This window comes from Octodon degus, unplaced genomic scaffold (genome assembly GCF_000260255.1).
Source record: "Octodon degus isolate 3935 unplaced genomic scaffold, OctDeg1.0 scaffold00040, whole genome shotgun sequence".
Lineage (NCBI taxonomy): Eukaryota > Metazoa > Chordata > Mammalia > Rodentia > Octodontidae > Octodon > Octodon degus.
In genome coordinates, this window is record NW_004524616.1 from 8,688,602 (window position 1) to 8,704,721 (window position 16,120).

At 39.9% G+C, this 16,120-nt stretch overlaps 1 protein-coding gene across 2 annotated transcripts in view; it reads right to left on the bottom strand.

Moving 5' to 3' along the window:
• Positions 1–14,610, bottom strand: part of Slc27a6 (solute carrier family 27 member 6) — a 67,734-nt gene extending 53,124 nt beyond the window's left edge. Inside the window, exons 1-2 of one of the 2 annotated variants that reach the window (XM_004631314.2) lie at positions 13,478–14,610; positions 3,624–3,827 (exon numbers count right to left, since the gene is read on the bottom strand). In XM_004631314.2, the coding sequence (XP_004631371.1) occupies positions 3,624–3,827; positions 13,478–13,958 (685 nt within the window). In that variant the 5' untranslated portion in view covers positions 13,959–14,610. The remainder of the gene's footprint in view (positions 1–3,623; positions 3,828–13,477) is intronic. The other variant, XM_023715260.1, reaches the window with a different exon arrangement.
• Between the last annotated feature and the right edge of the window lie 1,510 nt (positions 14,611–16,120).

Here is a 16,120-nt window from a genome sequence, read left to right on the forward strand (position 1 = left end):
TTGAGTTGTGGGGATGGAACCACAGCAACCTGAGACTGACTGCTTTGTTGAAGCAGCCACTTAAAGAACTGAGCTAAGGGGCAGGCACCCTATAATTTGGCATAATATTAAAAAAAGAAGAAATCCATAAAAAGAAGAAGTCAAAACAAAAGATCTTTTGGTAATGACAGTAACAGGCTCCTGTAACATCATACCAGGCAGAGACCTCGTTTTCTTCCTCTTGCTTATAGAAGTGGCTGGATGTGTGGCTGCTGTGTACAGGCCTGGATGTCCTCTCCTACAGACTCTAGAGGCAACCTACATGAGTATGACTAAGATTGGCAAGCCTAGAAGCTGGCAGACTGCACCCACTCCCTGCCCTGTGGGACAGAAAGCTCGTGAGTGGAGAGGACAGAAGCAGAGTTTATTGAAGGAGATGAAGGAGTGTGGTGAGTTACATGGCACACTCAAGAAGCTGAAACTTCAGGTGAAGCCTGAAGAAAGCCAGGTTGCATGCCCAGGATCAGGCTTAGAAATGTGGCTACAAGAAACATCAAAGAGTAGAAGAGAATACGGAACTCTAAACAGGGAGCTTTATGGGAAGTGCTCTTTAAGAAGTAATTGTACCCTTGGATTTCCTTCTCATCCCAGGTACAAGATCCAACCTTTATCTCTGGAAAAAACAATTTCGGGATACACCAGGAAGAACAGAGGTTGAAAAACCAGGGCAAGAAGATGAAGTCTACATACACTTCTAGTTCCCCCTTTAACACTTGATTAGTTGTACTGCTCAAGATTCTTGTCTGAAGAAACTGAGTAGCTGTCAAATCAATGCTGAGAAAAGGTATTCATAGAAATCACCCAACAAAATATTCTGAACAGTGAAACCAGCTAGTGCCTAAATCCCATTCAGTCATACAAATCTTCCAATTATAATTTTATGTTGTGTTTTGTGTTTACACTTTTAAATATTTATGTGGTTTGTGTATTTGTGTCTAGGTGTCTCCCCAAAGCCTCACCCAGTCATAGGGTGGCTTCTGGAGTTTGTGATCGATTATTGTGGGTGTGGATGCTGCACCTGCTCTGGAGCAGATAATTTACATTTCAATGTAAGGAGAGAAGAGAAGTTAGACCCTTGAGCTGCTGTTACTCTTTTGCTCTCTTGCTCTTTGCTGCCACTGTGAAAGGTTGCTTTCTGCTATGTGCTGCTCTGCCTTGGACCCAGCTGAGTATGGACTGCAACCTCCAGTAACTGTGAGCTAAATAAACCTTTCCTGCCTTTATTTTGAATGTTAGATATTTGTCCCAGCAAGGAGAGAAGAGTAACTGAGACAAACATAAAGTGACACTCAAAGTTTAACAGAGGTTTATTTATTTTATTTTATTGACTTATTTTTTGTTGTACTGGAGATTGAACTCAGGACCCTGCGCTTGCCAGGCCAGCACTTATTGTACTGAGCTATCTAGCTGGGCCCATCAAAATTTAACAAATCTTTGAATAACTTTTTGAGTATCAAAGATAGAAACTGAACTATGCCCCCCAAAAAAGGTATACTGAAGAATATAGACAAAACAGAGAGGAGAATTTTCACAGAAGATATTTCCATTAATATTCTGAGAGATATGAGACAATAAAACATCCAGAATACAAAACAGACTTCCAAAAGACTACTCAGAGAACAGGAAAGTTGGAAGATAAATCTTCCAGAAAGTAACTTCAAAGGTAGGAGATGAAAAATACAAAAGATTAGGAAATTATAGACTCAATCCTAAGGAGATAATCTTTAAAACTATTACAGAGCAGAGACTGGGAGGGCAACTGTGAAAGGGGTGAGATGGGAGGGAGTAAAAGAAATGGGAAGTGAAAAGAATCAAGATGTGCTGTATTCTAAACTTTCAAAGAGTGGGGGATGGAACCCAAGAGTGCATAAAGGATGAGAAATTAAGAAGCAAAAGTCTTCTCAGTATCTACAGTGGAAATCTAAAAACAACCTAGAGCTTGCCCTCAAAATCCCATACAAAAATAGCTTGTAATTTATGATATAAACTGTCATTCACATGTGAGGATAGAAAACAGACATTTTTAGACCTGTGAAGACTTAAAAATCCTTTTCCACATAGTATTTATGAGACATCTAGTAAAAGCAGTGCACTGACAGAAGGTAAGTCAATTTAAATTTTAGAAATTAGAGAATTTTTTTAAAAAGAGAGAAGTATTGAAGGAAATGCCCAAGATGACAATAACTAATGGAACCAGAGCAGCAGGAGAGCAACTGGTCAGGCTGAAAGAGCAGGAAGAAAGTATCTGGTTAGCAACTCAGAAGATCAGCTTGCCAAACTATGCTAATGTGTTCAAAATTTAAGACAGTTCCACTTTTGCAAAGAAGTGTGTGTCACCAACTTGTTTACTGTAGTTGCTACCTTATATCTACCTTTTGGCCTGATATAAGTTGTTTGCAATCCAGGTGCCCCATGCCACCTTTAGTTTAGTAAAACTCACCCTCCCCATGTAATTGATATAGTCAGTCAATAGTTTCTCATCTCACTGACCCAAATCCCAATGCACCAGGTTAATGATGACAGTAATCTAAGGCAGATAAATTCTCCCTTTGCCAGTGTGTTTGTTCCATAGTTGCATTTTAATCTAAGCAATCTGTGACTACCAGATGACAGACTCAGGGACAATTCCAGTGGATCTTAATAAAGGTATATAAAAGCCTACTTAATCCACCACCAATATCATCCAAATTTTTCTTAAAAGATAATGAAATTGAACATTTCTTTGGAATTCATAAGCAGTTTCATATCCTTTCTTTGTTGCTTACCAAAATAGGAACAAATAAAAAGAAAGTTTAATTATTTGATTTATTTTATATCTGCTCCCAAACCTGTCATGCCTTGGGGACTTCCTTTGGTCACGTGATCCAATTACTCAAGGACAATTGGGAGAGACTGGCCACTTGTACTGAACTTGCAACTCTTGGAAGACTACATTTAGGATGTAACACTTTATACAGGCATAAACAAAACTGTTTTCAAGAAGATTAACCAGTTTTTAAGCTTTTAAATACAGTGTAATTAGTACCTATTTAAACCAATTTTTGCCATTTAGATCTAAGGTATCTGAGGATCAAAAAAGCCAGCACAGATACTGCCAAAGAAGCTGACCAAGTACCAGACATGGAGCAGACTGGAAGACTACACACCATTCAGGTCTTGCGACATTCCCAAGCTTTTTGGCACATCACACTGTAAGAAAACCTAATCAAACATGCTGATTTGCCAAGGTCAAATTGATTACACTTTTAAAGTCAATGTAATGAATTTTAGGGAAGGGGGTTTACAAGGTATTCAGGGTTTCCTAGATCGGACTTGTAGTGATCCACCTGTTTACAGCCTCCCAAGTGCTGGGATTACAGGCTTGCGCCACCATGCCCAGTCTCCTTAGCTATGTCAGTATGCCTCGGGGGCGAGGCCGGCAAGGCAGGCCCAGGGATCAAACCCCTGGCCCTGCGCTATTTGGCCTCCCCAATTTTTTTTTTTTTTTTTTTTTGCCTGTATGCTTTCTCAGATGCTTTAGTCACTGCCAGCCAGCATAAAGTATGTTGCATTCCCTTTACACCTTAAAAGCAATTGAAACATACCTGTTGTTCCAGAGGTAAAAATATAAAGACAAATAGACTTGAGGCTCGAGACAGCATGATGGCTGGGCGACACAGGCTCATCAGATGCTGTGCTCAGCTTTTGCTTGAGTGAAATAACTCCTTGGGGAACAGAATCTTCCATCCCCCAAACGCTGACATCTTTAGGGAGGCTAGCAAGGATTTCTTCTACAGTTCCAAGCAAATCTGAAATTAAGGATTAGAAAAAGATAAACAAAATTTAAACCTCTAACCATCCATCCTGACTTTGCTTTTGTGTTTTGAAATAGAGATAAAATGTAAATGGCATGTTGACTCCTCTCCCATACTGAATGAGTAATGCAACATCTATTTTACAGTTCTGTTTCAACAGAACTGAGGAAAGGGAAATTTGCTTACCATCTGATTGAATAACATGAGTAGATAATTCAGGTGAACTTTTAGAGATTCTAGTATTCAAATGGTGGATTTTCTAATTTCTAAATAAAGTCACTTATTATATTCTCTTTGGAGCCAAATGCACTAGCTATTTTCTTTGAAATATGACCTTGTAGCTAGTTGGTCCACAAAGCCATGGTCTCTGTCTGCAGTTATACCACAATGAAATGCACGTGGGAAAATCCCCTGACTTTTCTGGAATTGCAGCATCATTGTGGTTTAAATCCCAGTGTGGAGCCAAAAGCTAACTGAGGAGATTTAGAGAAGTCTTTTTTTCTCTGCACCATCATATTTAAAGATAAAAGCCCTTGACAGGCCAGGGGGAAAGGAACACTTTCAGAAAAGTCCACAGGATGTCCCACACAGGGAAAACACTGACCAGGGCAGTTGAGGGTGGGTGAGAAGCGAGGAACCTCCAGCAATAGGAGGGTCTATAGCTGCCAGTAGAGACAAAATCAAGTGGAAAAGAAGAAAGAACAAAAAAACTGGGAGAATCTTTAGTTTTCCAAGTTTGGAAAGATCAAAGTTCTGAGGTGAAACTTATGCTCAGGGAAGGAAAAGCATGCTTTTCTCAGAATGTATCTGCTGCAAGTGTAACAAAACTACCTTTCATGTGAGATTCTGTTGAGTTATTCGGAGAGATTAAACTGCATCTCCGTTACTTAGTCATTAAGGAAAATAAGGTCATCTGCTTATGAGTAAAAATAAGTATTTTTTTTAAAAGTGAGAATGAGTCCCTGTAGATGAAGTACTATATATTAAGGTGCCATCACCTGACAGTATACAAAAGGAACCAAAAGCTATCGCTCTTTTGAAGTCTTTTGTGTAATTGAGTGAGGCATATGTGCTTTTTTCCAGAATAGAGAGATTAAAATTTTCTATATGCTTTATATTATTTTTTAAATATAACACTTTCTTTAGCACAAATCTTTTATACTGGGATTTAACTTTTATGTTCCACATGCTTAATTCATCTCATACCCATATTCCTATAAGATGCTATTTTACTTACCTTAAAAACTACATTAACATATTGGGGATAATAAATGATGACACACACTGGTTTTTGAACTTAATGGGGAAAAAACTAGCCAGAGATTCTTCCTTATAGCCTTCCAAGAGACGTGGCCTTGGGGATACTTACATAATTGACTTATTGAGTCTTTTGAGATAGGGTCTCACTATGTAGTTCATGCTTGCCTTGAGCTCACCTTGTAGCCCAGACTGGTCTCAGACTTTCAACAATCCTCTTGCCTCAGCCTCCCCAGTGCTGGTATGTGCCACTGTGCCTGGCTTATTACTTACATTTTTTTTTTAAATATTAGGATAGGGCCTATAGGGTCTCATTGCATAGAATGGACTCTTAGTGATCCTCCTATTTTCAGCCTACAAAAGTGCTGGGATTGCAGGAGTGCCCACCATGCCCAATCTTAATTACTGTCTCAGCAAGGCCTGGGGTGAGCCTGGCACCGGCAGGACTGGGGATCGGACTCATAGCCCCTGTATCTGCTTAAGCAGAGTTACTTGCATTTTGGGTTTCTAGTCCCAGAACTGGGAGAGCACATTTCTTTTGTTTAAGCATCTTAGTTTTTGATACTTTATTATAGCAATTCTAACAAACTAATATACTAAGATTGAAAAGTTGGCTAAATGCTAAACTGACCAAAGTCTAGTGAACATTGAAACTACATGACCTCATAAAAAATTTGATGTCTAAAAACTAATGTTTAACAGACTTACCGGAATGTTCAACACATGCAAATAAGGCCCTTTATATCTAAGGCAATTTTTCCCATTTTTAATTAAAACTTCAATAATAAATATAATAATAACAAGCTATAAATTGCTTTGCCTCTGAATTTGGAGTGTTGCACTAGACATTTTCAGGGAAGCGTAAGTATTATCTGGTTATCTCCAAAAGCCACTGGTCACTCACTAACTAGTTCTTTATTAATGCAATGCATTTGGGGAAGACTCATGTTTCTCTTTATAAAAATATATAATTCAGATGGATTATAAAAAAGCAACAAGAGAAACATATCAAATGTGAATAAGCAGTTCTTAAGTAAAACCCATAAGATACTAGAAGAAAACACAGAAATGATACGGAATTAATATATTGCAGGGTTGTGCGGGGAATTGGCGACTTAAAATGCCTATTAACTTTTGTTTCTAAAATAAGCTCAAATAAAACAAAATATAAGAATCAAGAGACTGGGTGTAGTGGCACATACCTATAATGCAAGCACTTAGGAGGCTGTAAACAGGAGAATCACTACAAGTCCAAACTAGGAGTGAGACCCTGAACACACTATAGACCCTTTCCAAACAATACAGAAAAAAAAAAAAAAAGGAATCCAGAAATACATCATGCTGCCTTAAACATATTGCTTTGAAAAAGAGAAGTGAAAACCCACAGGGAAGCTCAAAGGAAAAACAACTCATCAGCACATGAAAAACCAGGACAGAGGATTTGGGTTTTTGATAATGGTAGTTCTAAGTTTTGTTTCAACAGCTTTTTTTTTTTTTTTTTTTTCCATTTCACGTTTTGAACTTATATAAGTCTCTGAGCTGATTCTTTTTATTTAAATTAATTTCAAATCTGTCATTTAGAATTACAAATTAACAACAAAATTTTATATGTTCGTAATAATCTGTATTCCTAAATTTGGAGACTAAAGAGGACACAAAAGTTAAAAGAAGACAGTGACTCTATGTCTTACTTGAAATTGTAGAGTCTAAGAAATGGGAGGGGCTTAGGAAGTGTGGTAATATTTACATAAAAAGGAAGAGAACAGAAATCTGAAGAAACAAAATCTCTTTTCCTAAAAATTGAGTCATTTTAAGTGAGGCAGAATTCTTAAATAGAATGGTTCTTAACCAGATTGTTTTTTCATCAGTGGTGAAAAATGTGGGAAAGGACAGAGAAAACTGTAATGAAAATTTGAAACATCATGGAAGGAGAAAAGAATAACCGCTTACTTTTCTCTGGCAATCATTCTTAGCAAAAAATAAAAGAATGTTTTTGTTCATTTTGAAAGTGAATATTAAGCTCTGTTACCGCACACTTTATTTAAATACTTCAAGGAATTTAGGCTCTGGTTTGTACAGATTTGCTTCTGTGAAAAACAGGCTACCTCAGAGGCCTGCAGCAGCGTAAGGAGCTCCTAAGGCCTGTACGTGCCAGTGCCACCCGTCGGCTCTTGGAGACTGAGGGAACTGAGCTCGGCACCAGAGGCCGCACCACAGACCCAGGTGTTGAGAGTAAGCCACTACCAGAAAACTAAACAGCTAGATTTCCTACAACTACTCCTGTCTACATTGCAACAGAAGGCTCAGCGTGCCTTGTAAAAGTGATGTGTTCATTCAAAAACATATATATTTGTTTTGCCCTATATGCAAAGCAGTTAGATGGGGTTACAAGCACCAATACAAGTGATCAGTCCGTGCCAAGCACATGTTAGCACTTTTTGCACAAACTGATTTCTTGTTTCTGTATCACTAACATCTCCTGTTACATTTCTAAGACTATAAAACCAATAAGTAAAAATTTCACATAACCTTCCAATATACCGTTAACATGAGTTTTACTATTCATTTTGCATGGAAAACATTATATTAGTATCTTATTCTATGTAAATAAACTAATATTTTCAAAGGTATGGGAAGAGAACCAATTAATTGTGGAGCTTGATACTCTGGTAAGTATTTCAACTCTAAACCTTTGTGCAGGGCTAGGGGATAGCTCAGTAGTAGAACAACTTGTGCAGGTGTGAGGCCCTGGGTTTGAAAAACAGAAAACACAAAGCTTCAGTGTTTTGTGCATTAACAAGCCTAATATGAAAATCAATTATAGTGAACTTGTGATTCCCAAATGGTAAAAGAATATCTACAAAACATACAAAGTGAATTTATAGATTTCTTTACATAGGAATAATAATCATCTTATGCAGAACACAGGTTTGCAATAGCATACATAGGTAGGCTGAGGTTCTTAAGAAGACTGATGCTTAAATTAACAATGTTCAGAGACAATGCATGCTGCCATATAGATCTTAATATTTCCTATAAGCCCCGTAATTCACTTTTCATAAATTATGTCCCAATTAATATTGTAAGCATTGCTTCCAATTAATTTTATAAGCATTACTTTTTAATAATGAAGATAATTCTAGGAAACTTATGTTTTCTAGGAAATTTCTCTGTTTTAAGGAAATTAAACCCGACTCTGCAGGCCATTGAAGGTTAAGAAAGTTAATAAGTGATAGGACTTTAGTTTAATTCAGGTGTACTGCGCTATAAATTCTGTTCCCTAGAGTTTTAAGACCTGTTGCTTCTGTCACTATCTTGTCACTAGGACACAAAATCCAACGCCCACAATTCAAAAGAGGAAGAGTTTATTATGAGCCATAATTTTTATTAGTCTCAGTCCACAGCTGGGTGACTTCGAGGCAGCAAGGAATAGTGAAGGGGTCTGGCTGAAGAGAAGCCACTCAAGTCCTGGTGGCGGGGAAGCGCAGGCAGAATGGAAAATCCGGGGAGGGAGAACCCCCTCAAGGTCCTTAGGCCCCGCCTGCCCATCTCTGACAGCAAATCAGCTGTCGCTTTCCCGCCCTGGGCTTCTTTGTCCCCTTGACTGACTTCTTTGCTTTCCAAAAGCTCCGGCCGGCCAGGGAGGATCTGAGGCTTTGGGGAGACAATCTCCATGGCCGCCATAACACCGATGTTATTTTCAAAAGCAGTTTTCATAATATGATTAATTGAATAGTTCCCTCCTTTTCCACTCATAGATCGTAGGTCTCAGTCATTCTGCTGTTCTCAGTTCTCTATTTAGTCTTATGATCATCCTTTACTTTTTAATTACTAAAACCTATTGCTTTCTTGTAGAGCAGAACTAATACTTGACTGACCTAAATCTATGATTGGAAAAACAATGAAAAATTGCCATCGTAACAAATACGAGGAGGGCTGGAGAAATAGCTCAGGAGACTAAGCACCTACTTAGGCAAGTGCAGAGGTGAGGGTTAGATCTTTGGCACCACATGCCACACATGCCCCACCCCTGGGCATGCTGAGTTGGCCACTGAGTTCAGACGTGATGGCACATGCCTGTAATCCCAGAACTGGGGAGGCTGAAAACAGGAGGATCTCTATGAGATTGAGCTGTGCAGTGAGACCTTGTACAAAATACAAAAAGAACAACAACAAAGAATAAATGATTCAATGCTGTTAAGTAGACATACGTAAGGAAATTGTAGTCCATGGATAAGGTAATAAAAAGCTCACCGGAGGCTTTCATGTATCTCAACCCATATCGTTTTCTATAAAACTTAAAGTGTCATTTTTGCAACTTTGTCTCTTGCTCTTTTACAAGCAGATGGCTTTATGGCTGAAAGTCATTTGGAGAACTACAATGGCCCATTGTTAACCAGACCATTTGACCTGTACTCTGAGTACAATCACTCAGGAAAAGTAAGAGCTTCATGCACTACTGTGTGTAGAGAGAGGAGATAGAAGGTTTTATTTATTGTGAATAGAAATCTAAAATCCCTAAAATAGGTTCGGGTGTAAGTATTATTAAATCTAGTAAGACACAGTGACGCAAACCTGTAAACCAAGCCCTCTATGAGCCTGAGGCAGAAGGACCACAGGTTTGAGCCCAGGCTGGGCAATTAATTTAGTGATTTATTGAGAGCTTGTTAAAAAAAATTTTTTTTTAATTATCAGGAATGTAGCTCACTTCAAAAGCTCTTGGTCTAATCTTCAGTACTGGAAAAACATAAAAGAGATTAGGATAATAATTTACAAAGTTCATTTATCTGTTATTGGTTACAATTATTTAATAGTGATGCATTGAGGAAGGTGGAAAAACAAAATATATGCACATAGATAAACCTGAAATCATGTAGATGACTTTTTCATCTAAAGCACTTGTCATCTGTTGGAAGCAGTAATTCAAATGTTTAGCGATACTGACCACAAGTAACACCATGAATAAATCCCAACCATATCTGTACCCTGAAAGTCAATCACTAAAATAAAGAAGTGTAACATGTGTTACCAAGGCTACACAAGCCAACTGAGACTTACCAACCACTCATTGTACCTCACAGTTTTATTTAATTATTTATTGATCAATTAATCCAAACAATAAATACTTATTGAACATCTCCTTGGTGCTATCACCTGAAATTTGGTAATGAGCAAAGCAAATTTCTTCAGCCCAAAGAGCTTTCAACCTCATTCGCTAGTGATTTTTCACAGGTGTACTAACATCTTTGTCAATTGGCTAAGGGAAATTAGGATTTAACTGGATCACTCAGCACTCCTGAGGCAAGAGGACCTAGTGGAAAAGGGGCTGCGAGAAGGGAGGTGGATAGAAAGAAGGTGAGAAAGAAGGGTACAAGTGTGGGGAGACCAGAAGAGGAGGCGAGGAAAAGAATAAGAAAAAAAAAAAAGAACAAAGACAAAGGTCAATGCTTCTGGCTTTTTAGATTTAGCATAAAATAATTTGGACTCCAGTCCCACAGTGCCTGTCCTAGGTTCATAAGTTTCTGTAGATTACCTGCCCACTGTAATTGTTCTTCCCTCATCCTTAAAAGAAGGTTAATATCTAACTCTCATGGTAGTGCTGAGGACCACAAGAAAGTGACACAAAAAGGCTGGGGATATAGCTCAGTGGCACAGCACCTACCTGGTGAGCACAAGGTCCTTTGTTCAATTCCTGGTACCAATCAAACATGTAAAAGCACTGTGTAATCTACAAACTTTTTTGAAATGGAAGGAGTTATTATTTGCTATCATCATCATTATTATTATAGATAAATATGTCAAATAATATAGAAAACTGCATATAATTTTTAAATGATATTCAAGCAAAGTGTAGAATCAGAGAAGAGATCTGGAGTTCGGGTTCTGAAACCTAGGAAGCTGAGTTACCTTAAACAAATGATTTCCGTATCAGTTTCCACATCATGGCACTGCACTTGAGGATGCCTTATTCATAGTCAAACATCCTCATAGTTAGCCAGTAAATGATAACTGCTGATATTTTATTAGTTACAATAGCAAGAACAAACTTTCTGCTCAACTGTAGTTTAAGTAATGCCTTTCCTTTGCTTAACCCTGAAGAAAGTCACCTGATGCCAGCAGTGTCAAATGCCCCAACTATCATCAAGCATATTTGCTGGGCTGACTTCTCAAACTTGTCTAAAATTGATTCTACAGAACTGAAGAAAAATATAACTTTTCTAATGACTAATGTGCTCAAGGTTTTATTTCAAATGAACTGTGTACTAGTTTTCTTACAGCTATCACCAAATTACGTGGCAGCAGCAAAATGAGATTCCTTTATCGGAAGCTTCAGCATGAGTTTGTATTTATAATAGCAGTCACTTTAATTCAATAAGGATCTAGTTACTATACATCAGGCCCTCAGCCATTCGCTAGCAAACACCACTTGTTATTGAAGCCTGAGAATTTTTGTCTTGTGAAGGGAAAGTTATGTTCACCAATTTATGGCTTAGAGTAACATGGTAACCTAGTATGATAAACTAAAAATAGCATTACTGGTTAAGAAGTTTCAAACTATACATTAAATTTAGGTTCTCCTGGTTCATCTGTGTCTCAACCACTTGACCCTTCATCCCATCTCCTTACACTGGTCTGGGGGAATCAGTGATTCCCTGGCATATATCTCCCTCAGAAAAATCCAAAATGAATCTAAGAAGTTTGAGCTAGGCTTGCTCAAGAGCTATAATCGCAGCACTCCAGAGGCCAAGGCAGGAGGATCACACATCTGATACAGACTTGGAATACTTAATGAGACACGTATTAGAAAACAAAAATACATAATTTTTACCAAGTTGGGGACATAACTCAATACAAAATTCCTGGGCTCACTCCTTAATAACACCCACACAAATCTTATTCATTCATCAAAATAAAACTGTCCCACCTTTGAAAAATGCATGTAATTTATGTTTTGGAGATAAAAAGGAAGGGTTAGTAGGCTTCAGCTGGATGCCTCAGGTGACTTATTTACTGAATAAACTTTCTAAACTCCAGTGTAAAAAAATGACTTTTGCTATTTTAAAAAAGAAAATATTGCAATTATTTATTGTCAAGCAGAGCTAAAGCTGGCACAAAAGAACTGCAGAATTATTTGAACCTAATTAAGCAATAATTTAGAATAGCAACATTGGAAATCTCCATTTTGAAGGGCACCCAGCCCAAGGCCCTTTAAAAGGAATTCTTCAGATTTTAGGATGCTTCTCAGATTGGCCTCAGTCTCACGGCCACATAAATCTTGCTAGGAATACTCTGGGACATTTTAGTTTGCTCTTCTAAAGGGAATTTATGTTTTATCATTTTAAGCATAATTTGTGTTGCACATTTACTATTAAACCTCAGGAATCTAATTGGGCTGAATAATACTGTGAAAAATATCACAGGGTATCCCTAGATGAACTTTGACCATTTTCCGTACTGCATTTACATTTGCATTCATTAGCAAACACTGTTTTGTCATATTATCAAAATTCTGTATGACTCATTTATTCTACTCATTGCTGCAAATCCCCGCAAGTTAAATGTACTAGTCAGCCTGCTTCCAAGGTGAGAAGTTCAGTCTCAAAGACAAAAGTGAAAGCCTAAACAAATACTAAACAAGGGACACTTTCTGGTTTCTCATCCAGAGTAGTTCTAAAAAAGGTAAATTCAGTGCTTGAAAATGAATATTTTCTCACTTCATCAGGTCACAAGTTGAGCTGGCAGGACAGAGGCCACTAATAAGAGTTACAGTGTGAAGAGCCACGCTTTTCTGTACCTTGCCTGTTTCAGGTGCAGTTGTGACAAGAGCCCACCCACTGCCAGGCAGGAGGGAGCCCAGCCTTGCTTGGGCAAATCCAAGCTTGCAAGCAGGATAAAATGGGAGTAGATGTAAAGATTAGAATCCATGCGTTTCAGATTTAAAAGCATCTTTGCTGAAAGTGCAGCCCCACTTGATCATCTTCCTACTATTAGAGGAATGTGGGTATTCCACATTGATGTCAAGATTACTTTCTTACTCATCAAACATTTGCTAGAGTTGGCCAAGTTTTCTCACTCTGACGTGTTACACCGACTAATTATACCAATAACACAAAAATCGCCCCCTCTCCAAATGATAGGAAGCTGAGATTTCATAAAAGTTTTCTGAAGCTTTTAATAATCTTCATATTACTAACCTACTAAAGAGTCCATAATTAAAGGAGGGAGGACATGTTAAACCAATGGCCATAGAATCGTTAAACTTCTCTATCCTTAGTATTCACTCTTAATCACACACCTCAAAATATGTTATGCACTATTCTAAATAAGAAGATAGAACAAGAAGTCATTTTTCATTCTGCATAAGCCCACCACACCCCGTACTCTACCTGCGCCCACCACTAGGGCCCTGGGCTCACAGGTACAGACGCAGTGCAGCAGCGAGTTGGCGCGGACGTTGGTGTTGAGAAAGGCCACCACGCAGCCCAGCTTAGCGAGGCCAAACCACACGTGAACAAAGTCAGGCTCATTGCTCATCAGCAAAGCCACGACGTCCCCTTTTTGCAGAGAGGAATGGCTCAGGAAGACTTGAGCCACTCGGTTACTCCTTTTGTCCACGTCCTGATAGGTGTAGCTCTGTCCCTCGTGGATGAGGAAGGGTTTCTGGGGCTGCCTTTTAGCATGCCTCAGGAATTTCTCCAGCACGGTGTCCAGCCGTCCTCTCCGTTTGTACACCTCCATGTGAATTCCATAGTTTACTACCTTCAGCAGGAACCAGAAGTCGTCCCAGAAGTAAGGAAACAAAAGTTTCTGCACGAAGTGGAGGAAAACGAGGCCAGTTCCGAGTCCAGCGATCCACGACAGGAGCATGGGAGCCGCGGGGCAGGGCAGCCTTGACCCCAGTTCTGCCGGCGAGGGCCCTTCTCCTCCGGCAGCAGTAGCCTCCCAGCGAGAGGCCGGCACCTGCAGTCTGGGTCAGCCTTCTTACTGGGATCCAGAGAGGCGAAGGCAGAAGCTGCCGCTCAGTTCTGTGCACTCGCCTCCGGCCCCTGTAGCGTCCTCCTGCAGCGTCCAGCTCTGCACCCGCTGGGCTGGCTTACACCTAGGAGCCTCTGATTCTAAGCAAATCCCAGGACCCTCCTGGCAAGTGGCCCTGCTCCCTCGCGATGAGCTGAGTTATTGCAGACAGACTGGGTGAATGTGCCTGAGAGTGCTCGGCTTCCTGTCTCCTCCCGGGACAGCCACGCCGGGTCGCCGGCCACGCCCTCCTCGCGCCCCAAGCCCGCCGACCCTGGACTCTGCAGCGCCCCCTCTGCCCCGCCCGGGCGGGAGCGGCCCCGAGAGCGCGGTTCCTCCTGCCCGGAGCTGTGCGGCTCCGGGGCAGCTCGCTCTCCGCATTGCTTGGGTTGCGTGGAGTTCTGGAGGCGCGGGGGTCGCCCTCCTGACCCCTGCCTCGGAGATCCCTGCCGACTCCAGCTTGGCAGTGAGGAAGCTGGAGCAGCCCGGACGCCCTCACCCAGCTATCTCCACCCCGGGCAAACCCTGGCCCCGGGGCACCGGACAGTCCCGTGCAGGGAGAACCTGGTCCCGAGGCTCGGAACATGATAGCCGGGCTGCTGGAGTTAGGCCAGGGCTGCGCGCGCTCCTGTCGAGCTGATGAGGAAAAAGAGAGTTGCTCAAGACGTCAATAAATCACGAAGTTCTAGGAACTAAACTAGGGGTTGGACAAAAAAAATCATAAAATTGCAAACACATCCCACGTGGGGGAGGCACAAAAGGTACTCTCGTTTGGAAACTCCAAGTATGGTATCTTCTGAGAGACATGAAACTTTGTACTCTGCTCATGAAACATACATTTGTTCTTCTTTGACAGTGAATATCTTTTAAAATAGGTCAGGGTCTGCTTTTATATTGTAGTGCTATATGGTGCTTTCAGTAACAGTTTTCCCCGACAATTGATTTGAAAGCTTACGTCAATGTTCAGACCCACATTCAAACAGCAAAACAGTGCAAAACATCACCTGTTCGCTATCTTTTCTGACAATTTAGAGGGCTGTCAAAACTTCAAATTAAAGCCTCAAGGGGGGCTTGGAATGGACAAAAGACAAATAGAATTAAAATTTAATACAAAGGGGACATTTTTCTAAAGATAAAGCCCTGAGAAGCATTTAGTTATGATAATTAATTATGTCTAGCAAACAGCATCATCTTTGCTTTCCACTTTTAAATGTATATAAATGGTTAAGTGCGTTTATTTACATAAACAGTGCCTCAGAGTGTTGGGCTAACTCATGAGGCCTGCATCTGGCTTCCAGCTAACCTCTGGTTCTCAAGGAAAGAAAAAGAGGGAAAGCCTGCTAGCTCTAAAGAACAGATTTTGGCATATGAACTTGATTTATTTGAAATCACTAAATTAGTATAAACTCTTAAAGATCTTTTATGTTGATGAATTCTTTATAACTTTACTCAGAAGATCTGTTCTTTTCAAATTCAGAAATACCTTGTTTAACAAAAGGATTTGTATCAATCATTTTATAACTTGAAAAATATCTTTGAAATTGTTTGGCTTTCTTTCCAAATCTGGTCTAATTTAATAATCTATTAGAAAATGTTTCATCACAGAGTAGAACATGCAATAGTTTGCCGGGGAGATAGCTCAGTAGAATAAGCACCTGCCTGCCAAGCACAAGGGTCTGAGTTCAAATCCTGGTACCGAAAAAAACAAAGAAAAAACAGCATGGGTTTCAGGCATGCTTAGTTTTTGGACCAGCACTATAGCTCAGCGGTCTAAAGCACCTGCTTAGGCAAGCCTAGGCAAAGCACAGTCACCTCAGTTCTATCCCTGGCACCACATGCCACACTAGCCCCACCCCTAGGGCAGGCTGAGCTGGCAAAAACAAAACACCACAAACAAAAAAACCAAAGAATATGCAACAGGTACTCTCAGACTTTTGGATAACCAGAATGAGTAAACTCTGACTTACTCCAGTAAAAAAAAAAAAAAATACAGAAAAGGAAAAATAGGTTTACTA